Consider the following 25,282-nt stretch of genomic DNA (forward strand, 5'->3'; position numbering starts at 1 on the left):
TGCTTTGGCCCCAGTGAGCCCTTCCTGCAGAGCATTTTCTGAGCCTCAAAAAGACAGGGGTCTGGCAGCCCGCTGAGCTTTCAGATGGACTTGTGGGCTGGTTTTTGCTGCCTGTTAATAAATGTCTATTTGTGTAAGTTGCATGTGGCCTGAGACTGGCTTTCATCAAAATCTGGATGCCAGCTGCCAGCTGCTCCATTTATTCTTGTATTTATTTAGTAAAGATTTATTGAACACCTACTATGTGCCAGATACCTTTCTGAGTGTGGGGGACATAGCAGAGCCCAGTACAGCTAAGTCCTTCCTGTCCTGTAGATTGTATTTTTGGTGCTTCAGGGGACGGGGGTGGGACAGACAACAGGGAAACAAAGAAATTAATATGACTTTGCTGGCCGTAAACATGAAGACAATCAGGTAGCATGTGCAATAGAGGGTGGCTTGGCATGAGGGGGTAGAGAGAGGGTTGGATGGAGTACATAGGATACCACAGCCAAATCACTGTCCTCGATGCTGGAATTCCTGCATTCAAAGGCTCTCTACCATCCCCTGGGCTCCCAGATGCCCAGATGTCTACACTGGAAGGAAAGTGGAAGTCCCTTCGCCCTGGAACATGCTGTGTAACCTTAGCAAGATTATTAGCCCACCCTGGCTCTCCCTCAGTTTCCCTATCTGTGCATTGAAGGCTTTAGGCCTAATGTTTTCAAACTGTGAGCTGTGGCCCTTCAAACAGGTTTGTAATCAAGTTGGTGGGTCATAACCATCATTTTAAAAAGTGACATAGAAAATATCATTGCATGACTAAGGTAAGTATAGTCTTCTACAAAGTGTGTGTGTGTGCGTGTGCTCGGGTGTATGCGGGTCACAATGTAAATTGCAGTTTTTACTGTGGGCCGCTGTCAAAAGGCTTGGAACGCTCTGCACTGGATCAGCTCTCTGGACCCTCCCACCTGAGTGTATGTGGGTCTATCATCTTAACCCGTGGGACCAGACAATTTAACAACATGCTCATGAGCGGAGTGGAAATTGAATCAGGGAGTATGTTCTGAGCAGACTTCGCCTACATTTTTATTACTCCCAATATGCAAAAATCACATTAAGGCTCCATTTCAAACCCTGTAATATTGCATGGAGGCTTGGTATTTCCTGGGGATCTGTTCCTACACTTCCATCCATCACGGTATGAAACTCTGAATCCATCTCTTGGGGAGGCAACTTCTCAACCTCCCCTCACCCTCGTTCTCTCGCTCATGGATTCTTCTCATTCATTCATTCATTCATTCACACACAAACTCACTAATTCATTTATTAACGGCCCATTTCAGGATGGTATGAAGGGCTTGTTAGGCAATAGAAAAGCCTTCTGATACAACCTTATGTGAAAAATGCAGGCCACAAAGTCACATCTCTGGGCCGATTACACCTGCACTAGAAGACATCAAAATAAAACAAAAAAGTTAAACAACTTTGCCTGGGGAAAAAATAAACAGGAAGAATCACGTTTTACATTTTTAGCTGTTCCTGGAGGTGGAACTAGGGGCAATTTATATTTCTTTGTTCTGTTTTTTAAAATAATTTCCACATTTTCTTTAAGGCACATCTACTTCCTTTATAATGAAAGAGCTATAGGTGGAAAGGAGCGAAGGAATTCTTGCGCCCTCTGCTGCCCATCGCTGGGTGCTGCAGGGCAGTTCCCAGGATCTGCCCGAAGGGGAGCATTTGGGGGTGACAGGGAAAGGTGTCCCACCAAAGTTTGGAAGCAGGTTTTCCCTGTACTAGAAGTGGATGAGAAGAGGGATCATGACAGACTCCTTCCTCCTCCTGGGAACCTTTCCAAAGTCCCCAGTCCACTCATCCTCTGTAGAAGACCCCTCCCCTCCCCCCCCTCCCCAGCTCTGAATGAGCCCCTCCCTCCCAGGTCCCCCCTCCCTCCCAGGTCTCCCCTCCCCCCAACTTCCCCCTCCCCCCAGGTTCCCCCCCTTCTCCCCCCATGAACTCTAATCGTGGGAGGCACAGGAGGACATCAGGGCCAGACTCTCCGGGTTGCTCTGGTTCAGTCTCCTCAACCACACAATAGGAGGGTGACAAATCTGGGTTCCTCAGCCTGGGCACTGTCACCATCCTGGCCAGGAAGGCTTTGCTGTGAGGCTGCCCAGTGTACTGCAGGAAGTTTAGCAGCATCCCTGGCTTCTACCAACTAACTGCCAGTAGCTCCTGTCTCCTAGTCATGGCAGCCCAAGGGGTCTCCAGGCCCCGCCAAATGTCCCCTGGGGGGCACAGCCACCCCTGGTTAGGAACCACCGCACTCTTGGTTTCTATTTTTACACCCCACACTTCACTCGTTTCCTGTCGTTAGAAGATGCTCAGAAAATACCAACTTAAGGGGGAAATGGGGGACATCTGTAATACTCTCAACAATAATAAAAAAAAGAATTTCGGGATAATCTGCTCTGATAAGAAAAGGGGAGTAGAAAGATAGCCTAGGACTCCCTCCTCCCTGGCCGCACCCTCACCCCCGCCGGCTGCTGCCAGCGAGCAAGGCTAACACACATTCCTGGTCCCCGTAAACGTCCCCCGGCCCCTGCCTGAGCAGGCCCCGGGCTGCAGGGGCGGGACGGCCTCCCAGGCCCCCTTCAGGTTGGGCCTGTTGTGCTTGGCGCTGTCTGCGGGCCTCCACTGCGAGGAGAACGTATTCAATTAACCTAGAAAAATAATAGCACAAAGGGTCAGAGTTATTGTGAAAAAGAAAAGGTGGTGAAAAGATTCTGGCAAACAGGTCCCCGGTGGGGGTGGATAAGGCAGGCCAAAGAGCTTGGCTAAACTCAGCGGTGTGGGGGCACTGGTGTCCTCCTCAAGGGGACAGGGCCAGCTAGGAAAACAAACATTCGCTCCGTTCTTTGGCCTGTGGACCCCTCATTCTTGAGTGTGGAGGCAAGGAAAATACAGTGGGATCCAAGTCTCCTTGGGTTCCTCCTATGCTGGAGCAGAGAGAGCCCCAAGATTGGCTCAGAAAGTGCCTGCAGGTTTGGGGTCCTGCTAGGAGTAGGGGGATTCTTACCTCCTCAGTTTCTGGGGAGAGAGGATCTTCCTGTCCCCAAAGCCTGGAGCTGGGTGCCAAAGATCAGAATAGAGGAGGTGGTGATGTGGGGACTTAGACCCTGGAGAGGTGGCCTCTGAGGTTAACAAGACCCTCAGGTAAGGACCAGGCACTGTGTCAAGAGCGTTACAAACTTTATTCCATTAAATCCTCATGGCCTCCTGGTGTGATAGTCCCAAGTCACCCATTTAATCACTCAGCAAATATTTATTGAGCACCTACTATGTGCCAGGTTCTATGCTCGGTGGTAGAGATAGGATAGTGAGAAGAAGACAGACATGGGGATGCAGAGCAGCTTTAGTCTCCCACACTGCTTATGGGAATGGAAAATGGTGCGGCCACTCTGGAAAACAGTCTGGAAGTTTCCATATAAAGTAAAACATGCACTTACCATACGACCCAGCAATCCCACTCCTGGGCGTTTAACCTAGAGAAATGAAAACCTCTGCTCATGCAAAAAGCAGTACGTGGAAGTTTAGAGCAGCTTATTCATAATCACCCCGAGCTGGAAGCAGCCCAGATGTCCCTCGCTGGGAATGGATAAACAAACTGAGGCACATCCGCACAGTGGACTGAAACCCGGCAACAGAAGGGAATGAACTGTGGATAGGCCCAGCAGCTCGGGTGAACCTCAACAGCTGAACAAAAGAAGCCAGGTGCAGAAAGCTATCTACTATATAATTCATTTCTGTGACATTCTGTAAAAGGCAAAATTTCATGGCACAGAGCAGATCAGTGGTTGCCAATGGGCGGGGCGGGAGGGCGGGTTGGCAGAGGGGCACCTCGAAGATATTTTTGGAGGTGATGGAACTGTTCTGTATCTTGATCGTGGTGCTGGTTACACAACTCTCTGCACTCATCAACACTTGCAGAACTGTACCACAAAAAGAGTGAATTTTACTGTATGTAAAGTAAAAAAAAAAACAGATATGGACCCTGCTGTCATGGAGATTACCTTCTAATAGAGAGAAACAGAAAACAAACAGGTAAACAAATATATACTTAGGTGGGATATAGGGCAGCATGAGGCAGTGTAAGGGGGACAGAAGAAGCTATGTGAGCAATCAGGGTGGGCCTCCCTGAGGAGGTGACTTTTACACAGAGACTGGAGGGAGGGAGTCTCATGAATATCTGGGGGAGACTGTTCCAGGCAGAAAGTGAGAGCTTGTGTGACATATTTGAGGAACAGCAGGGAGGCCAATGTGGTTGGAACAGAGTGTGTGGAGTGTGGAGTGAGCTGAGGTCAGAAGGTACCAAGAAGCCAGCTCTCCAAGAGCCTTGAATGCCACCGTAAAACTTCAGCTCTTACTCTGAGTGAGGAGGGGCCTGTGGGGGTCCTGAGCAGAGGAGGATTGTGGTAAATCTTGGTTTTACCAGGATTCCTCTGGTTGTGTGTGAAGCACAGACTATGAAGGATGAGGGTGGAGGTAGGGGCCAGCGAGGAGGTCGCTGCTGCAGTCCAGGTGGGAAATGATGCCAACCCAAACCAGGGTTCTAGTGATGGAGGTGATGAGAAGTGACCTGACTCTGGGTGCATTTTGAAGGTAGAACCCACGGTTTTTTCAGACAGGATGTGGGGTGTGAGTAAGGAGAGCTCACAAAGATGACTCATGTACCTAGGGTTCAACTCCGGGAAGAACGGAGCTGTCCGAACGAAGCTGGGTAGGCTGGTGGGGAAGCAGATTTGAGGAGAGCGCCAGGAGCTCTTTTATCTTCCCCAATTTACGGGTGAGGAACTGAGGCCCAAGGCCACAGCCAGCGTGGGCTGGAGATGAGACTTGAAACTGATCTGCCCGACTCCCAAGCTTTGCCCCATCTGCAGGCTTCTGCTTTAGAGGGCTGGCTAATGGGGCACCTCAAGTGTGTTGGGCATGAGGATGGGGGCCTCTGCAATTTTCTTAATTTTTTTTCCTTGTGGTCACAAGGTGGCTGCTTCTGTTCCAGACTTCTGACTACATTCAAAGATAGGACAGACAGAAGAGAAGTTTCTCATGTCCCTATCATATCCCAAAGGAAAATTTCTTCCAGGACCCCCCAGGAGAAATTCATTTACATCACACTGACCAGAGCCAGTGCATATGCCCATCTATAAACCTATTGCTGGCCAAAGAGGATGACTTAGGCCATCACAATTGACCCCTTGGCCTACGGGTGGAGCAACTCTCCTTTGAGCACCTTGCCATCTGCTTGCTCTGTGCTGGAACAAAGTTCTCATAGCCGGGAAGAAGGGAGGACTCCTCTCAGGAAGACAAGCAATCCGTCTGCTGCAGGCCTCTGCACAAGCTTCTATGTGTTATCTTCAAATAAAGTTACACCCAAGTCACAGAGAAGCGCCCCCAGAACTGAAAGCAGAAGGGATTGTGAAAAATCATTAAACTTGGGTCCCATTATCAGGCCATGTGAATTGCTGTTGTTACATTGTGTGTGTGTGTGTGTTAAGAGACATGGGTTTTAAAATCTAACCTTGTAAAATTGACTTCAATCTTGGTATGTATTGGGAGGATTTTTTTTCTTTTCTCTCTCTTTTTTCGTTCTGGTTTCAGCTTCTTTTGATCTCCGAGAGTCCCCGCTTAATCCTGGCAACAGCCCTGCACGGTGGGTTCTATTACCCCTGTTGCATAGCGATGGGGGTTGGAGGAGCTCTCCTCACCACCAGCACCACCAGCACCACCAGTGGAGAATGGAGCCACCCTGATTTCCATTAGGGAAACGCTCAGGAAATGAGCCTAGTATTTCATTGAAAAGGTTGGCCGATTGGACCAAGATGGAGCCAAGATTTGACCTTGTCACTCAGAGCACCTCCAATATTTTCCCCCTCCACTGCTGTACCCTCAAAATTACAGCTGCGGAAGGCTGCTGCTGGGAAAACACCTCACCAGATGCCCGGTGCGCCCTCGTGTGTCTCTGTGGTGTAATACCTTATGGGAGTTCAAAACAGCACTTTACAGATAGTAGCAGTGATGACAATAGTGGCTGATAATGCTTATTGGGCGCTAATGGGCCAAGCAATGTGTTAAGAAATTTAAACACACCAAAGGTTTTCTTTGGAAGAAGTTATATATGACTACAGTCAAAAGAAAAATGTTCACACAGCACACAAAGGTAGACATTGAAAAGCTATCTGCCTCTCACCCCATCCCCGATGACGTGAAAGGTGTCTCCCAATGCTGAGCAGTGCACAAGCTGCCCAACCTTGCGCTGTGGTCCTGGCATGGGCCTGTGTGCAAATGTGTCTGTGGGATAACCTCTCAGACATAGAATTACATGTACGCAGTTGTTTCCAGGGGGCAATTAGTGCCACTGAATCATAGCCCTGGCACCGTGGTTGCAGCAGCAAACATTTTCCCCACTATTTCTTTTACTTGATAAACTATGACTGAGCACCTACTGGATGTAAGACATTAAGTCCCAGAGAGACTGCAGGGTGAATCAGACTCATGGGGTCACATGGGCATAATTTGAAGGTTCTCTAGGAGGCAGAGAGGCTGTTGCCCACCCCTTTCCTGACAGGCCTTGTCACCCCCCGGGATGACACAGTCTGTGCCCTGCTGCTCCAGGAGCTCATTCCTGGAATGTGATCCGACAGGCAGCCAGGCATTGGCTGGTAACAGCAGCGCGTCTCAAAGGAGGTGATGAAGCCTGATGGGAAAACCAGGGCTTTGGAGACAGGCACACATGGGGGTGGGTGAGGCCCTGCTGACACCCAGTGTGTGTGACACTGAGCAGGTTTTGTGTCCTTGCTGAAACCTGAATTTCCTTACCTATAAAGTCTGGAAAAGAACAGTTATTTCAAGACACTTCAGAAATATTTGTTGAATGAATGAATTGATGAAACTCTTGATGGGAGTTATGCTAAAGAGACATTTAAGACCAGGCAAGTCTCAAAATCAATGCTTAATTATTTCTCCTCTTGGCATATGATTCCTCCTCTTTCTGTATCAGCCTGGTCTCTAGATTGCAAGTGACAGAAAAAATAGCATGAACTGGCTTAAGAGATCAAAAGAAATTGATTGACTCACATATCTAAAATGCTCACGGATGAGTCTGACTTTAGACAAGAGATGCGCAAATGATGTCATCGGGAATCTCTCTCTCTCTGTCCTCACGCCGCCTTCTGTCTTGGCCTCATTCTCAACCTGGGTCTCCTTGCTGGTAGCATAAAGGCAGACACAGCTCTAGGCACAAATCCCAGTCCCTCAGCAATCAGTAAAAAAAAAAGTCTCTCTTATGATATTTAAAAATAATTCCCCGGATGCAGCACCCTTGGCTCTGATTGGCTCAGCTTCGCTCAAGCCCCCATTCTTGACCCAATCACTGTTTGGGAAGGTAAGTGAAACGCCCTCCCTGGCCAGACAGGAGCAGGGGTAGGTCCCCAAGGAGAATACCCTCGAGAATATCACCTTGAGGGCAACAGAAGTCCGAGCTTAGGGCTGTTCAGCCTTTGCGAGATGATGGATTACTACCAGCGGCAGCAGGAAGTGGCTCTAGAGTGGGCCAAAGCTGTGAATTTTTCCAGGGACAGTGGGGGGATGACTTGGAAATGTGAGGGATCAAGTGAAGATGCCAAGGATCTGAGGGCAAAGCTGAATGTGGCCAGCCAGAGGAGACGCATCACCTGAGCCTGAGGAAGTTCATCAGAGGCTCCCAGGGAGGGAATTGCCAAGATCACCCCCCGACACACACACACACACACTCTAACAAGAGGAGGAATGTGCTGCCAACACCCACCGAGCCTGGAAAGCGTGCTGCTACATCCTAACAGCATCAGCCAAGTAAGGCCTTCATGCCCTTTACCTTTTCAATCAGGCTGGGGTTGAGGGGGGAGTAAGAGTGGGGGAGGAGAAGGGTATAACATGAATGAGGTTTGAAACTTTGACATGGCTTAACATTTTAAATTACTGAACTGGGACCAGTGTTACACTTGGAAGTGACTAGAAGACATTTCATTGTTCTAATCATCATACTGTCTTTTATCACTATCTAAGAGTGAGCGGAACAGCCATGGGAACTGTCCAATAGCTCATGTGGAGTCAGAACTGTCCCACAGGTGTGTTTGAATGGGCGGCTGGAGGGAAAGAGAGTAGAGGACTGCACCCCTGACTTCCACTCATTCAATATACGGGAAGGTCCAGGCCCACAAGCAAACTCAAGGACGCAGCGATGGCAGGTGGGGGTAGTTCTTGGTTTCCTACATTGAGGCTTCAGATCAGGCAATAGGAAGGCTGAGGCTGGAAGGCTGGAAATCTCAGGTGCTAGCACGAGGGTCACATTGCAATTGTCTTCACAAAAATTAACCCAAGTTAGAGTCAGAGAAGTTGGTGTGGTCATTTGAAGTTGATGGTACAAGAAATAATGAAGAGTTTCTTTGGAGCTAAAATCTTATAGCTCCTGCCAAGAGCTACTGACCTGGTTGCATGACAGTTGAAAACCTGTCGAGGATATAATGGGACTTATTGTGTGCCCAGCATGGTGCAGATACACTTCACGGAGAAGGCAACCAACCCTGGCATCCAGACGCAGTGTGACTGCCATCTCCCATCTCATGACTTGACATCTGATTGAGAGAAGGCTTCAGAGAGAGCTTTTTGGATCATATCTCAGTAACCACCGACCCACCCGTCAAACCCAGGGATGTAGGATGGCAACGGACCCCAGATCTGGAAGAACTTAGCAACTTCACAGTTGCCAAATGCAGGGGGGAAATACGCACACAGAGAAACCAGAAAAGCACAGAATGATGGGGAGAAAGAAAGAAAATGAAAACACTCTGTTTCCACTGGCAGATTCAGTCTTTGCCAGGAAAGCGAATATTGACTTGGTAAGCACATAATTCAATTTTCTACACACTCAGAAGTGAGGAAAAGCCAGGCACGGGGAGAAATTGCTGCTACGATGCTTAACATTGGCACAGGCAACACGATATGAACTAAGCTTCATGCGAAACGTGGAGGTAAATGCCCCCACGCGTTACATACAACATGATCTCAGTGATGAGATCCAAATACCCATCTTCGTTTCTAAGCAGCTTTATATCATAGACAAGAACATCAATGAGGACACAAGTGTGCTCTGCTGAGAGCGGGGAGGGGTACACGGCCCCTGAGCGTCCATCTGATGTACCACAGCTTCACTTTCGTCTTTATGGTTTGTAGTAATTTTTATTGAGGTTCTTTTAAATTTTTATTACAGATTTTATGTTTATCATTGAAAATTTTGACAATGCAGAAAAATGTAATGAACCTAATTAAAATTCCTTCTTGTTCCGCTACTCAGAGATAAACATTGTTGGTATCTGGTTGAACAGCCATTCGGAGTAGAAAATTCATGTACATCCAAGATTGGTGTTGGCTGTGGCATCAAAACAATAATGGCCATTAAGTGCTGGGTTTGGTTTCGGCTTCTGGAAAGTCGATGAGACAGTCGCCCACCGCGTGCCACAGCGGTTCTGTAATCAGGGAGGTTTCTCTCTGTCCGATCAATGAAACACGGCATGTTATTTCCCTCCTACATGTAACTCAGAGGTTTAGAAAAGTCTGATTGCTTTAGATATTGGAATTGTATTGGTCAGCTTAAAAATAAATGTACATTTATTATTGCAAGAATAACATGCTCTAGAGAGAGCTTTTGGGATCACATCATAGGAATCAGCCACCCAGCCCATCAAATCACGAGAGCTGGGATGGCATCGGACTCCAGATCTGGAAGATTTTAGCAACTTTGTAGTGCCAAGTCCAGCGGGACACACACACACGCACACACACACACTCTGAAAGCTATTGTTATGGGCAATAACAATCGTTAAAGATTCTCAAATATTGTCACAGAAAAGAAAGAATTCAAATGAACAGCAAGAGGCTGTATTAAGCAGGTAATTTAGAAAGACCTAAATTTGAGTCAACAAATGTTTCAATACGATTTTAATACAAGGTAGACCTAAATAGATTAGATAATAATACTAAAATTTGTGTGATGTTTTGATTCACCTCATTAAGTAAAACATTTTGAGTTGTTTCATTTCATTTAGAATATGAAGCTTTCAACACAACAGCCTACTTGGGAACTTTTTGCATCTCGTGAGGATCAATTAAAAGCAGGATGCCAGCGTTTCCACTTCCAGTGTCACGAGGAGGAAAGCTCCAAACCCATGTACCACCCATCCATGAGAATCTCTTCTACCCTGGACAGGACCCAGCATGTGGGGGTCTGGAAGCACTTTCAGAGTGTGACCCTGAACATTTTTGCCTCATGTCAAAATTCCATCGTCCTCCTATGCCATGGATGAAAGAATATTTGTGCTGGAAAGCAAAATGAACAGATATGGAAACTGGGTCTGGCCCTGGGTCAGAGCAGGGCCTGGAGGCAGCCACTGAGCAGGGGGAGCCCTGCCAATTCTGGGGAGAATTTCCAGAGGATCCCCACTCTCTATGGGTACACTGCCCTTTACAGCTTGGAAAGAGATTTCTCCATCTGGTATCTCAATTAATCGCCCTCAAACCTTTGAGGTAGGGCCTGCCGGTGCCCCATTTTATAGATGAAAAAACTGAGGCTCATAGAGGCAAAACTAGCAAGTAGCCGAGGCCGAACTCAAACCTGGTGTCCTGGCTGCACATGTTGTGTACTTTCTGGGCCCTCCCTCTGGGCCATGCCATCTCCTCTCTTTGTAGCCCATCCAAACCCCCACCCCTCCCTCCTGCAGTTCTTTTCGGATCATCTTTGTGCCAGGGAACTCCACAATCCTCAATCACATCAGAACCAAGACGTAACACCATGGTGAACACCAGGGCAGATCGCCCATGTGTGCAACAGGTTGAAAAGCAAATCACTTTAAGAAAAAGCATTTAATAAGTAGTCTGTGTCGTGTCATTTGGCCCAAAACAGGAGGGTGTAAGTGCTGGGCGCACCTATGAAAGGTCTGGGCATAGACCAGAATTTGAAGTGATTCTGAGGTTATCTGGGAGGAGAAGAATTTCCCAGTATCCACCTTGCAGATCAATGAACAGACCATGTCTCCTTTCTGATTGGTGCTAAAGATCTTTGAGTACCTAGTAGATACCCCAAATAAAAAATAATTTTTGATGCCCCCCCTTCTGAACTGCCACCTGGTCCTTGCCCTCATTGGCCTCCTCATGGGGGCCAGATGTCCCTGGAGGCTGCCCAGTTACTCAGCGATTCTGAGCACCTACTATGAGCCCAGCCCTGAACTAGTGATGGACACACAGCGTCTCTAAATAGTAAGTAGTATCATTCCCATTATACAGACAAGCAGTTACCCAAGTCACACACCTACGTGTGCCAGTATAAGATGTTTTGAAGTATGAACCATTTGTACCCTGCGTGTCTTTTTCCTCCACGGTCAAAAACACCCCCTCCCACCTATTTAGATCAAGCTGCCTGGCTACTCAGTTTGCTTGCTACTGATTTCCAAAAGCCATGACTCTCTAAAGAGATTAAGCTGGGAGTCTCACTACCCCTGAGGAAAGGAGTATTTCAGAGGAAAAGGCATCGAGAACTGAGGCACAGACTAAAGGTCATAATTTAGCCACAGGTGTGTTTTGTTGAGCTTAAAAGCTATTTTTCAATTAAGAATCAGTCCAAACCCATCTCCCTTCTGCATGGAAGGGCAACCAGCACCATCCTGGAGACAGCTCCTGCAGCTCGTTCCAAGCGCTTGGATTTTAGTGCACATGATTCTGGATTTCTATGGACCTTTCCCCTAATAAAGCTCACATCGCCCAGAAAGATGACAAGCGACTTGAGAGCAGGGCCCATGTTGAGTATTTGTTGTATTACCAGCATTTAGAATTCCAACTCACTGGTGTCAGACCTTAAGAACCACCTGGCCCAGGTCCCCCAACTGTACATATGGAAGAAACTGAGGCCCATGGTCATACAGCAATGACACCAGCAGAATCAGGACTAGAACTCAAGCCTCTCGTCAACCAGTGAGAGTTGCTGGTGAATGAATGGTAAATATTCCAGGTAAGAGAATTGTAGGGGTGAACAAAATAAAAAGGCAAAAAGCAGGCTTCCCCTCGCTGAAAAGTCCCAGCCGGATGGGAAAAGAGAGCAGAGAATATGGTGTTCTCAGCTGTTTTTAGGGGTGATACCAGGAAAGATTTCCTGCCAGGTACCCCAGAGATTCTTTGAGAAAGCCCAAGCAACAGTGGAAACTTTATAAGATGTTCTCATTATAGTACTGCAGGGATGTGCAGAGTCAATATGGAAACTGAGGCCAGGCAGCTCCTCAGGAACCCTCAGAGCCTGAGACTGAACATGAAGACTTTTGGGTTCTCAGACTTTCATCCCTTTTACCCCAGCACAAAAGACCTCCTCTGGGTCAGTCTCAAAGGACCACTTAGAACTTGTGTTCTGGGGCCCAGGCAAGCAAGAAGCTGGAGACTGTCTGCTAAAACTGTGGTTCCAGCATTTTCCAAGCAGACAGACTCCTCAGGAGGCCACAGAGACCTTGATGCGACTGTACTGGACACCAGACGTGCTCTGCCTGTGGCCAAATCTCGGGGGGAACCTGTCAAGGAGAGAGTGAGTGGAGTCAGGGGCTGGCAGGGCCTGGGAGCCTGGGAAGGGACATCCCCTGGGACTCCATCCCATTCCCACCCTCACTCCTACCTGTCCCTTTTCTTCCTGCCTTAATATGCATTTCCATCTTCTGAATTACCCACTACTCCTCTTGGTCTCCCTGTGTCTGCTCTCATTGCCATGTGCTCCTGAGTCTCCAGCTCCAGCCTGACACTCCCCTTGGCTGCAACCGCATCCTGCCTTATCCCAAAGCTGGCTTCCACCTGCTCTGCCCACTTTGCTCTTTGTCACAGAGAAGGGGCCTGGAATCTTCTCCCAAGAAAGCCAGTATGGTAGAGATCCAGGTGGCTCCTGGTATCTGTACCCCCTTTATGTCTAGTAAGAGCATCCTTGACTTTTAGCTGGGCACAGGGCTACCCAGATTACAGACCATGCTTCTTTTCCCAGCTGCCCCTACATGGAGGTGTAGCCAAGTTCTGGCCAAAGGGCTGTGGGTAAAAGTGCGTCTCTCAGGTTGGGTCCTCCTCTCCCCCCCAACCTTTGCAGGAATGTGATGGTTCACTGTCATGGGCCATGTGGGAAAGGTAATATTGAAGAGACAGCAGAGCCAAGAGAGATGGAGCCTGGGATCCTGGATGACCTCTTGGGGCACAGCTGCACTCAGCCCTGGACCCCCACATTTGGGCTGTTCCAATCAGCCAAACCTGTCTCCTAACTAATACAGCTGGGTTGCTGAGGGGTTTGCAGAAGGTGTCACCCAACTAACTGGGAGGGTTCAGCTGGCAGGGGACACTCTAGGGTGGGGTGGACTGGGTTAGAGGTTTTTACACTGGACTAGTTCTGTATCCCTTCAGGGGCCAGTTTGGGGTGAGGCTTGGCAGGTAGATGCAGGGAGGTAACTTCTAATTCAATATTAGAATGATTCATTTTTCCAATCTTTTAGGTCTTCCCAGAAATAGAATGGGCAGTCAGGAGCTGGTGACTCCCCTTACTACAAGGGCATTTGCTAAAATGCTTAGGATTATACTGCTTTTAGGTACCTTCCGATGCCCCCATTCCTGTCTTCTTTTATTTAAACAGCCCAAGGTCCCATGGTGCGAAGATTCTGAACTCCTCTCTATGACCTCAAGACCTGTGGCCTAGCTCCTCCCTCACTCTGTCCCAGCCACACTGGCTTCCTTATTGTTCTTTGCATATGCCAGACACACTCCCAACCTCAGGGCCTTTGCACTTGCTGTTCCCTCTACCTGGAATGCTCCTTCCCCTCATCATTACATGGCTGCCTCCTCCTTACTAACTTACATTGCCCCCCATCCCCCTCTCCACCAACCGGGCCCTCTCAGCCTATTTCATTTCATTACATTTTCTCCCAATTACACATCACTAAATAAAATATTCGTATTGATGCATATGTTAGCTTGTTTATTTTGTTTCCCTCTCCCACTAGAATGGAAGCTTTGTGAGGACAAGGGCCTTCCCCATCTTATTCTTAGCCATATGTCCTATGGCCTAGAACACTGCCTGGCACACAGTAGGGACTTAATAAATACCCACTGGATGAGTGAATTAAGCCCCAGTTTTTTGTGTGTGATTTTAAAAGACCACAATTATAATGTTTGGTTTCTCCAAGCTTCTGTGACTCTAAGATTCTCTGCTTTTAGGATTCTACTACTCTAACCTCCTGTGATTCCACAATTTCAGGATTTAAAAATTCCTCTCAGCTGGGCTTAGCACCAAATGGAACTCTGTTGTAGGAAGGCTCAAAGCTCAAGGAAAATGGCTCCTGTATAAAGTCAGGACAAAATGCACACTGTCCAGGCAGTAAGAGAGGCAAGAAGAAAAGTGCTCTTATCCTGGCTGGTTTTGCTCAGTGGTTAGAGCCTCGGACTGAAGGGTCCCAGGTTCGATTCCGGCCAAGCGCATGTACCTTGGTTGCAGGCTGGAAACCCGGTCCCAATAGGAGCACGTTTGGGAGGCAACCAATCGATGTGTCTCTTTCACATCGATGTTTCTCTCTCTCTCCCTCTCTCTCTCTCTCTCTCTCTCTCTTTCTCTCTCTCTCTCTCTCTCCCACTCTCCCTGAAAAGCAATGGAAAAAATATCCTCGGGTGAGGATTTTTTAAAAAAAGAAGAAAGAAAAGCACCCTCTTGCAAAGGGAAAGTGTGGCACCTCAAGTCCTGCAGCGAAGTGCTCGGGTTGGATGGGGCTCTTCCCCCAGGCCCACTCTGTCCCCCTTACCGTCTCCTCTGGAATTGCTGGTCTATCTCTGCCAACGACTGGCCTTTTGTTTCAGGGACAAATAAATAGATGAAGCCCAGGCCAAGGACAGCAGTCAGCCCGTACAGCAGGAAGGTCCAGGACAAGCCGATAGTGCCTGGGAACAGGGGGTGAGAGTTGGGTAGGGGTGCAGCCAACTGGCTGGTTCCAGGTAGCACATTGAATGTCAGTTCACCCAAAGAAGATTCTCCAGGTGGTCGATTTGCAGAATGACCAACAACTGTCAGATAAGGACCTTAAAGCAGAAGTAGGACTGCTTGTCCCAGAGGCAGGCCGAAGCAGGGTTCAGATCCACAAACGCTGCCAAGGCATCTTGTCTTTCTGGGAAAGCCCACTCGCTCACATCTAAAACACTAATGGGTGGAGTACATTCAGAATCTGAAAACCTGATCATTTACCTCAGGGGCGAAACAGCTGCAGGATGCAGCCTTGGGAAAAGCCCAGCTCCGAAAAACAATCCTTAGTGATTCCATTAATTGGATATTCAGTGAATTGAGTACTTAGGGAACTGAGTTTCAGCCAATTTGGCTCAAGTCTGATTGGTCTGGGAGAGATGACAGAAACCTTGGCACCCCAGCCTCTCCCTCTTCCTGGAGACTTGGGTGGGGGCCAGGGTCTCAGGGCCAGCGACCAGGACCCCTGTGATGACCCTGACTCCTTTGAGGTCAGTCAGCCCAAGGGAGAGAAAGGAGGCTGTGAAGGAGGCTGTGTTGAGCCAAATGCACAAATGATGTCTCGGCTGCTATTCTCACCTCTAACAGCCATGACCACACCTCCTTCAAGGCGCCTCCGCTGACCAGCCTGACCTCCACTGAATCCGTGTATCAGCTGGGAGAGAGCTGGGCTGGGAGTCAGGAGGGCTGGGTTCTAGTCTGCTCACTATCTGGCTGGGCTGAGGGGAGGGCCTATTTCTCCATCTGTGAAATGGGATGATAAGGGTAGGATACAATTCTAATAAAGCCCTCCCATTCTTCCTTCAACTCTCTCATCCACTCATTCATTCCATTGAGGAAATGCTTGAAGATGGACGCAGCAGGGAGACGTCTGGATTCCCTAAGACTGGGGGTGGGAGACAGACACGGTGGGTGGGTTCTCCTACCAGTGTTTCCCACAGGCCCACAGTGGTGGCTGTGCCTTTGAGTACAAAATGCATGGCTGCAGAAAGTGGGAAAATCACTGAACCCTAATAACTTGGAGCCTCAATGTAGGAGCCCTACCCACTGTGGCCCAGACAACCAAGGGCTAAACTGGGCCAGGTGCATCTCAGCATCTCAGAGACCCTTCCCCAGTGTTCTGCGCCCATTAATTCCCACCAGACTGGGTTTGAATGCTAGGTAAGAAGAGACCATATGCCCGGCCGGTGTGGCTCCGTGGTTGAGGGTCGGCCCACGAACCTGGAGGTCGCGGTTGAGTTGGATTCCTGGTCAGGGCACATGCCCAGGTTTGGGTCTCAGTCCCCAGTGGGAGGCATATGGGGGATAGCTGATTGATGATTCTCTCTCATCATTGACGTTTCTACCTCTCCCTCCCCTTTCCTCTCTCTGAAATCAATAAAAACATATTTTAAAAAAAGAAGGAGAAGAGATGATGTCACCCAAACCAGATCTGAGACCTTCCTGCTGGCAGGCGGGCAGGAGCCAGTCTGCGCCGGCTTAGAACAAAAAGGAAAGGTTGCCGCTCCTGCGCCCTCTGGTCTCAGACCAGTTCTCCCCGGTGTTGGTTGGACTATCACCTGCTCCGGGGCTCGGAGAATTTCACAGCGTGTCTGAGAGTTCTGGATGTCGTCTGGCACTTCTATGGAACTTGTGCACAAAGTTTTATTTGAAGAATAGTTCTGCTGCTACAAATAGGAAAAATTAAAAAACTCTCCCGCTTTAGAGTGGGGACTTTTGGGCTACAGAGAAGAGATTGCACTTGGTGGAGAGGGGGGAAATCAGACCCTCAGAGCCCTCTCCATCCAGAGCTTGTACCCCTCCCCCCACCACACTAATCGGCTTCCTGGACCAGGAAAAATGGATGCCTCAGTTCTCTTTTGGCCTCCACTCCCAACTCAGCAATCAAGCCAGCCCACACACTGATGGGGCCTGGAATGAGGTAGAAGCCTCACAAATCCTATCTTCTGTTTTCTTTGTCTCCCAGCCTCTCTTCTCCCTTTTTCTGATACATTTTTCCTTTGGGGAAGGATTCCCCTCCAACTCCGGGCCCATGAGGTTGGGTGAGGCTGTCTACCCCCCCTCCCACGCCGCACCCCCCTGCTCCGGGTGGGTATATGACCCAGGCCTGGAACCAGGGGGTGGAGACAGCCCGCCAGCCACAGTGACGTGGCTGTGTGATCTTGCTGAGCCAATGAGAAGCAGTCCCAGGTCTAGGGAAAGAGTCCCTGGGAAGGACATGCTCTTTCCACGGGCTGCCAACCTGAGACCTGCTGGCGGTCCCCTTTGCCACCAGGAGGCGTCTGCCTGACAGTGAAGCCCGCAGCGCGGGAGGCAGAGTAGAGAGAGATGAGAGATGCCACAGTTGTGTTGGAGCTTCTGGGTCAGCCCTGGTTGAAGTCAACCGCCCTCTTTTCACAGATTTAAGACAAAAATACCCCCTTTGTTCATAAACTGGTTTGTATGGGATTTTCTGTCATTTATACCTGGACCAATAAGGAAGTTCTTCCTGGATCCAGAAGGAACTGGACCAAGGAATGAGGTCAGAGGACTCACCGATGACGTCGAGGAAGGAGAGGCTGATGATGAGGTTGGTGGCACAGTTGAAGCTGTTGCAGAAGGCGAAGGCCCTCCCTCGGATCTCCACGGGGTAGATCTCACTGAGGACCAGCCAGGTCACTAGGACAGGAGAGCAGGGAAGGCTCCTAGGCTGTGGCCAGGACAGGCTGGCACCCATGGTCCAGCAGGCAGCCTTCCATCAGTGAAATTCCAACAGTGTCAGGCGCCTGACACCACCTTTTCCCCTGCTGCTTCTCTTGCCTGGCTGTAAGAATCCCTTTAGTGTGACCAACAGTCTTGGTTTCCCCAGGACCGAGGGGGTGGATGCCTGGAACACAACACTTTCAGTGTCCTGGGCAAACCAACGGTTGGTCACCCTTTTCTTTAAATTCCCTTCAAGTAAAGTTTTCTTGAGTGAGTTATTCAGGAGAAAATTTGGGTTTTATGAGGCCTAAAGCTTAAACGATTTGGGGGCTTTTTAAAGTAAAAAATATTACAAACATAAAATCAGGCCCCTGCTTCCAAAAGGAGTAACCTGCAAATATGCGAGGAGCCCTGAAGCTAAAGCAGCATTGGCTTCATGGTGGAGCCCCCTCTAGTGACCATCTGAGACCCCGACAGGCACCATCCCCAAGCTTCCCACTAGGAAGAATAGAAAGCTCAGAGTTACCTGCAAGGAACTCCCACCTACCTGGTCCGAATCCAAAGGAGAAGGCGCTCACAAAGATCATCATGCAGACCAGCGCGGCCCAGTGCAGCAGGGCACGCTCCGGGGCAGGAGAAAGGGGTGCTGGGGAGGCGGTGCTTAGGGCTGGCACAGGAGGGGCTGTGGGATCCCCAGCTCTGGGACAATGCTTGGTTTTCTCGTAGGCTGATGAGACTGGCTTCTCTTGGTTCTTGCTGGTTGTTGGCAGTGGGCGTGAAGACAAGCCCATTGGCAGGCCAGAGTCTCCAGGGAGGCTTGATAGCCTGGTGGCATTGGGTATGGCCAGGCAACTTGGGCCTGAGTCCATGGGCACCGCAAAGCTGATGAGGCCTATGCCGCTGACCGACAGGGCCATAAGGGCACAGCCAGCTAGTAATAGGGCCCTGCGGCCTGCTCGGTCCACTAGCCCTATGGCAATCAGGGTAGCTGCCACCTTTACCGCACCAAGCCCCACTGAGGCCAGCACAGCTGAGGATCCCCCACGGAAGCCAACTGAGTGAAAGATGGTGGAGGCATAGGACAGCACATTGGGCTGCCCCGTTAGCTGCTGGAAAAGCACCAGCCCCAGCCCCACTGTGGTCCGGCCTCGCATGTTATCCCGCTCCCTGAAGAGGTCCAAAAAGGAGTATCTTGGCCTCCTCAGGTCCAGCTTGGTGGCCTCACCTCCCTGGAGAGGGATGAGGTCCCTCCGGGCTGCAGCATCGTCTGTGCCAGCAGGGAGGCCGAGGAGGCCGAGGGACTGCAGGAGAGCAGGTGCGGCGGCCCAGCCGAACATATGCCTCCAGCCCCGGGGGACGCTGGCCAGTGCGTAGTTGAGTGCGTAGGAGAGCAGGATGCCCACAGTGATGCCTGCCTCGTAGAGGGACACCAGCACTCCCCGCTGCCGTGGCCCCACCAGCTCTGACACGTAGATACAGCAGGCCATGGAGGAGAGGGAGATGGCAAAGCCAGCCGCTGAGCGGCCCAGGACCAGCCAGGTCAGGGAGCCAGCCAGGCCCAGGCTCAGGCTGCCTGCCAACAGCACCACGTTGCTCCCCAGGATGACTTGTTTCCTGCCGTAGCGATCGATGAGGAAGCCCCCTACCAGAGACGCGAGGAGAGCCCCCAGGAGCAGGCTGCCCACCAGGAACTCCTGCTCCAAGCAGCTTAGCCCCAAGTCAAGCTGCAGTGGCAGCAGGGCGCCCGATATGACTGCCAGTTCATAACCAAAGGTCAGGCCACCCAGCAAAGACACCGAGGCACACAGGGGCAGGAGGGGTGGCGGGCGGCCTGGAAAACAAAGTGGCAGGGGCAGAGTTCAGAACGGTTCCTTGCTAGAGCCTCCGTCCATCCAACCTCCCCCCTATTTGTCAGCTGCTCCATCTGTCCATCCGTTCGCTCCTTCCTTCATCCAGCCACCCCTTCATCAATCTATCCATTCATTTATCTCTCCATTTATTGATCCATCTATCCACCCATCCACTCCTTCTTTCATCTATTCACACGTCTATTTATTGATCAATCTACCCGTCCCTTCATCATACACTCTTCCATTTATCCATCTACTCTGTCCACCTCATATCCATCCATTTATTTGTCCATTCACATGCCTCTTAATTCACCAAAACACCCATCCATTTATTGATGCACCTATCCACAAATACATCCATTCATCCATCCATCTTTGTATTCCATCCCTTATGTACCCATACACACACGCATCCGTCCATCCATCCACCCATCCACCCATCCATCCGTCCAACTGTTCATTCAAAACTTACTTATCTGACATCTACAACACACCAAGCTGCATTCTTGGGGCTGGCATTACAGTGGTATTGTCAAGGACCTGACATTCTAGTAGAAAAAGGCAGATGGTGAACAAATAAATCTATGCTAGCCCGGCTGGCATGGCTTATTGGTTGAGCATCGACCTATGATCCAGGAGATCGAGGTCAGATTCCTGGTCAGGGCACATGCCTGGGTTGGGGACTCGATCCCCAGCAGGGGGTGTGCAGGAGGCAGCCGATTAATGACTCTCTCTCATCATTGATGTTTCTATCTCTCTCTTCCTCTCCCCTCCTCTCTCTAAAGTCAATAAAAATATATTTTTAAAAAATCTATGCTATATAACTTCAGGTCGTGATAGGTATCATTTAAAGGAGCAGGAAATGGGGATTGAGAGTGATGGGAGAGTTCTATTTTAAATAGGGTAGTCAGGTAAGGCCTCTCTGTAGAAGGAAAATTTGAGCAGAGACCCTAATGAAGTGAGGGTAAAAGTCATATAAAATCTGGGAGAAAAACACTCTAGACAGAGGGAACAGCAAGAACCAAGGCCTGAGGCAGGGCAGTTTTTGGTATGTTGGAACAATAACTATTAATATTAATAGCTAGTGCTTATAAGGCACTTATTAAGCACCAGACCCTGTTTTAGGAGATTTACATGTATTTACTCGCTTAATTCCTCATTTACAACAACCCTATAACATATTATTACTAGAATCATCCTCCAAGGCACAGAGAAGTTAAGAAACTCTCTCATGGTCACACAGCAAGTAAGTGGCAGAGCTGATGTAGCTAGAGAGTGCAGGCTTTTAATCACTGTGCTATTCAGCAAGGAAGTCGAAGTGGCTAGAGCCCAGCGAGTGAGAGATGATGAAGTAGGAGAAGTAGGCAGGGGCAGATCATGTGGAGCTTTGTAGGTCATGAGGACGATGAATTTCATTGTCAGTGAGTGGAAGCCGTTGAAGGCTTGAGCCTGGGAGAGAGATGATCTATGGTAGTCACCAGCACACATGGATATTGATCACTTAAAATGTGGCTAATGGGATTAGGGAACTGAATTTTAAGTTTATTTAATTTAAATTAATTTGCATGTAAAAATAGCCACATGTGGCTAGAGGCTACCATATTCGCAGTTTAGTTATATAGTTTACTCTGAGTTTTTAATCCACATATTTAAACTTAAATATTTCTGGAAGCATCTAGAGTAATCTAGCAGTATCTATCTCACTCCATGCTAATTCTTAACTCCTTAGCCTAATATCCTAGGCCCTTCATGAGCTGGCCCTAGCCAACCCCCCCAGACCTGACAACATTGATAACATTGTAACAAGATTTATTGAGTGTTTTCTCTGGACCAAATGAGTTATTGCACTTAAAGCACTGCTTTGAGAGCATAAGTGCAATAACTCATTTGATTCTCACCACAACTTTGTAAGGTGGGTTTTTATATTATTTATGATGAATAAACTGATCATCAGAGAGGTGAAGTGACTTGACTAAGGTCAAAAGTAGTAAGTAGCTGTGTCTAGATTCAAAGCCAGGCTGCCTGGCTCCACAATCCATTCTCTTCACCACTTCATTAGAAAACCTTGTCATAAGATGATTTCACTCTGTTCTCTCTTATTTCTGCCTTTCCCCATCTGTGTTGGGCAATTTTTGTACAGGGGGAGGAATTGCATGGGTGGAAACCCCCTCCCTTTTCTGCTAACTCTTCTTCCCATCCCCCCTGCCCCCCAGGGAAATAACCCCTTACCATTCCCTGGCTGGCCTTGTTCTACCTGTTCATGACCATCAATAAACACCCTGGGGAGATTATGTTGCCCAAGTCCTACCTCATGTTTACCTCCCTTTGCCCCACCTTCCTCGGTTCTTGGAATTTACTGCTAGAAAGGAAGGCTCTTCCAGGCTGTGTGAGGCAATCAAGTGAAAACACAGAATTTCTTTGCTGTATCCTGGTTCCTCTTGAGGTGGAAGGGAACCCAGCCAAAGGACTCAGAGGCAAATTTGACTGTGTACAGGTTTTGCTGGAAAACGCATCAGAACAGATTCCGGTCACAGTGGTAAGAGAACAGCAAAAATAAACATGAAATGAAATAGTCATAATAACCAGTGTCATTTATTGAGCATCTCCTCTATGTAATTTTAGATGCCTTCTCTCGGTTCATCTTCATAACAACGCTAGGTGATACCGCTACAGTTATCCCCATTTTACAGATGACGAAACTGAGGGTCAGAGTGTTCTCACAGCTGAAAAGCAACAGGATCAGGACTCAAATGCTGACCATCTGACTCCCAAACCCAGATATTTAAGAGCTTTGCTGAACTGACCAAGCAAGAAGGGCCAATCAGAGATACATGAGGTGTGAGAAAGAGCAGGGACACAGGGGGCAGAGGTGGAGGGGGAGTAAAGCTCTCAGGAAAACCCCATGCCACAAAACATGATGCAATGATACTGTCCTGGGAGTCATGAAGGACGGTTTCAAAGGAGTCAGGGCCATTAGATATAGTTCCCGTATGTCTTCCTCAACTTTCCAAGCCTCATTTCTCACTTCCAACCAACTGCATTCTCCCTTCATGTACCCACACCATATCGTGAGGTCATTGATGTGTCCTCCTTATTAAACTGGACAGGGCAGGACAGGATAGGATAGGACAGAGACTTACTGTCCCTCTGTCTCCAAGGCCCCAGCTCTGCCCTGACACCCAAGAGGGGCTCAATGAGGTTTCTGCAGAAAGAACCAGTGGCTGAGTTGGGGGCCAGGGTGGTATCACCATGTGGCATTCCAGAGGCTGTGTCAGGGACATTTGAACATAATCTAATGCTACACAGCAACCAGAGGGATCCTGTGAAAGCCTGAGTTGGACCATGTCATTCTGCTCAGAGCCCTCCAAGGCTCCCTCTTCTCTCTGAAAATAGCCCAGGCCCTTACAGTGACCTTCAAGGCCCTGCAGGATCTGCCTCCTCTCACTCTGCTCCTCCAGCCGCACCAGCCTCCTTGCTGTTCCTCCCGCACTCCGAGCACATCTCAACTCAAGGCTTTTTGTTGTTGATAATCCTCATCAGAAGGTATTTTTTCCATTGATTTTTAGAGGGAGTGTAAAGGAGGTGAAAGGGGGGGAGCAAGAGAGAAAGAGAAGGAAACATCAGTGTAAGAGAGGAGACACATCGATTGGTTGTCTCTGGCACGACCGGGGCAGAGGATCGAACCTGCAACCCAGGTACCTGCCCTTGACCGGGAATTGAACCCGAGATGCTTTGGTGGGTGGGCCAACACTCTAACCACTGAGCCAAACGAGCCATGGCTCAACTCAAGGCTTTTTGCCAGCTGTTGCCTCCACTGGGGAAGCCTTCCCCTCCATTCCAAGGCTCTTTCCCTCCTTCCCTCAGCTCTTCGATCAAACATCACCTTCTCGTGAGACCTCCCCTGGCTCTCTACTTAAAACTGCAACCTCCCCACAGCATCCAGCACTTCGCACTCCCCTTCCCTTCTTGTTTTCTCCATGGTACTTATCACCACCTGAAATAGCTATATATTTTACATATTTATTGGTGTCCCCTATCAGAATGTCAGCCCCAAAGGAACAGGGATTGTTTGTTCAGCTGTCTCCCTAATGCTGAGGACAGTTTGTGGCATATAGTAGGCACTCAATAAATACTTGCTAAATAAATGGATGATTGATTGATTGCTTGTTTGATTGAACGAACTCTGGAGGTGTAGGAAATCCAGAGAGAATGGATCTTGGCTCTTAAGCGTCTGGTGAGGTCCAGGGCCTAGAAGTGGCCATGGACAGGAATAGGCCAAATTCTGGGCCCCAAATTAGGGCTCTGGAGCCAGAGCTGGAGTTGGTCACCATTACCCTGTGCATGAGAGGCTGGGTGGTACAGTGGTTAGGAATATAGACCGGAGCCAGAGTGCTGGGGTTCTATCCCAGCTTCTCTTCTTCACAGCTGCGTGACCTTGCACAGCTCACTTAACCTCTCTGAGCCTCCCCATCTATAAATGAAGATGATAGTAATACCTACCCCATATGCCTGCCTACCTTATCGCCAGTGTTAGCTTATCCACAGAACAACCCAGAGTGAGTTTTTAAAACACAATTCAGATCATGCCTCACCAAAGTTTGAAATCTTTCTCCAGCTTCTCACGTTACTTGGAATAAAATCCAAACTTCTCACTGTGGCCTACAAAATCCCACATAATCTAGCCCTTGCCCTCCTCTCTGACCTCCCTTCCACTGCTCTCCCCTTGCCAATGTGTTCCAGCCACACTGGCCTGGACCACACTAGCTCACTCAGGGCCTTTGCACTTGCAGTTTCCTTCACCTGGAAGCTCTCTGTCAGGTCTTAGCAAGCCCACTTCTTTCGAGTGATATCTCAGCTTCAGTGCCTCCTACTCCAGGAGGCACTCCCTTCCTGCTTACGCCTCCCTCATCACTATTGTGCTACCTTATTTTATGTGCTCCACTGAGCCCCCGGCCTGTAAACCAACGTTTGTCACACAGTAGAGGACTGGATAACAGAGTGACCCTCTGAGGCTTCTGAATCCAGAGAAAAATATAAAATCCTTGGTCCCCTGTAGCAACAAAGAAATTCCCTACTCCCTCCCACACACAGTTCTGCATTCTAATCTCCTCTTTTTCCCTCTGTTGAATCATCTCCAGAGCAGAGGTTTTGTCTGCATGCTCACCGCAGCATCCTCAGGTCTGGTGAATTAATTAATGAATTTGCTCCTTGGGGAGCCTCTATTTTTTTTCAGAACAGAACAGAACAGTTTCGCTTGCCTGGGCTTAAAAGGCTTGAGACGGTCAAGAGAGGGCCTGGCCCCGAGTGAGCGCTCAGTTTTAGGTGAGGAGCACTCTCAAGTCACTTTTTCCTGGGCAGAAAGGAAGTGCGCCCAAGTCCCTTCCCAGGCCCCATCCAGGGCCTGGCGTGCGGGACTCGCCACCGCGGGGGCGGTATCGGGTCGGGGTGCGCAAGCAAGGGGCGGAGGGTGCGCGCACGGGTGGGCCCACGGGGACAGCCCTGTGGGCAGCGCCTGAGCGCGACTTACCCATGGCGAGCAGGACACCCAGGCGTGCTGCGGGCGCCCAGCGACCAGGCGGGCATCCCTGGGCTGAAGTCCCCGCCAGGCAGACAAACTTTGTGGCCGGCCCGCCTCCGTCCCTCCCTCTCCGCCTGCCCGCCCCCAGCG

The 25,282-nt window shown here is 49.3% G+C and overlaps 1 protein-coding gene across 2 annotated transcripts; it reads right to left on the bottom strand.

The window, feature by feature from the left end:
- Positions 1-8,211: 8,211 nt before the first annotated feature.
- On the bottom strand, positions 8,212-25,224 carry SLC2A10 (solute carrier family 2 member 10). 2 transcript variants are annotated; one of them, XM_087818705.1, is made up of 5 exons: positions 25,142-25,224; positions 18,312-19,595; positions 17,618-17,740; positions 14,871-15,006; positions 8,212-9,561 (listed from the first exon to the last, which is right to left on the bottom strand). In XM_087818705.1, exons 1-5 carry the CDS (start codon positions 25,143-25,145, stop codon positions 9,546-9,548), a joined length of 1,563 nt encoding a protein of 520 aa, XP_087674831.1. In that variant the 5' UTR covers positions 25,146-25,224; the 3' UTR covers positions 8,212-9,545. The 2 variants fall into 2 exon arrangements, with proteins under 2 accessions (XP_087674831.1, XP_087674830.1); XM_087818704.1 differs by lacking the exon at positions 8,212-9,561 and adding an exon at positions 9,664-12,620 and having other exon boundaries at positions 25,142-25,223.
- Positions 25,225-25,282: the final 58 nt, after the last annotated feature.

The sequence above is a fragment of the Miniopterus natalensis genome, chromosome 7 (genome assembly GCF_054644295.1).
Source record: "Miniopterus natalensis isolate mMinNat1 chromosome 7, mMinNat1.hap1, whole genome shotgun sequence".
In the NCBI taxonomy this organism is placed as follows: domain Eukaryota; kingdom Metazoa; phylum Chordata; class Mammalia; order Chiroptera; family Miniopteridae; genus Miniopterus; species Miniopterus natalensis.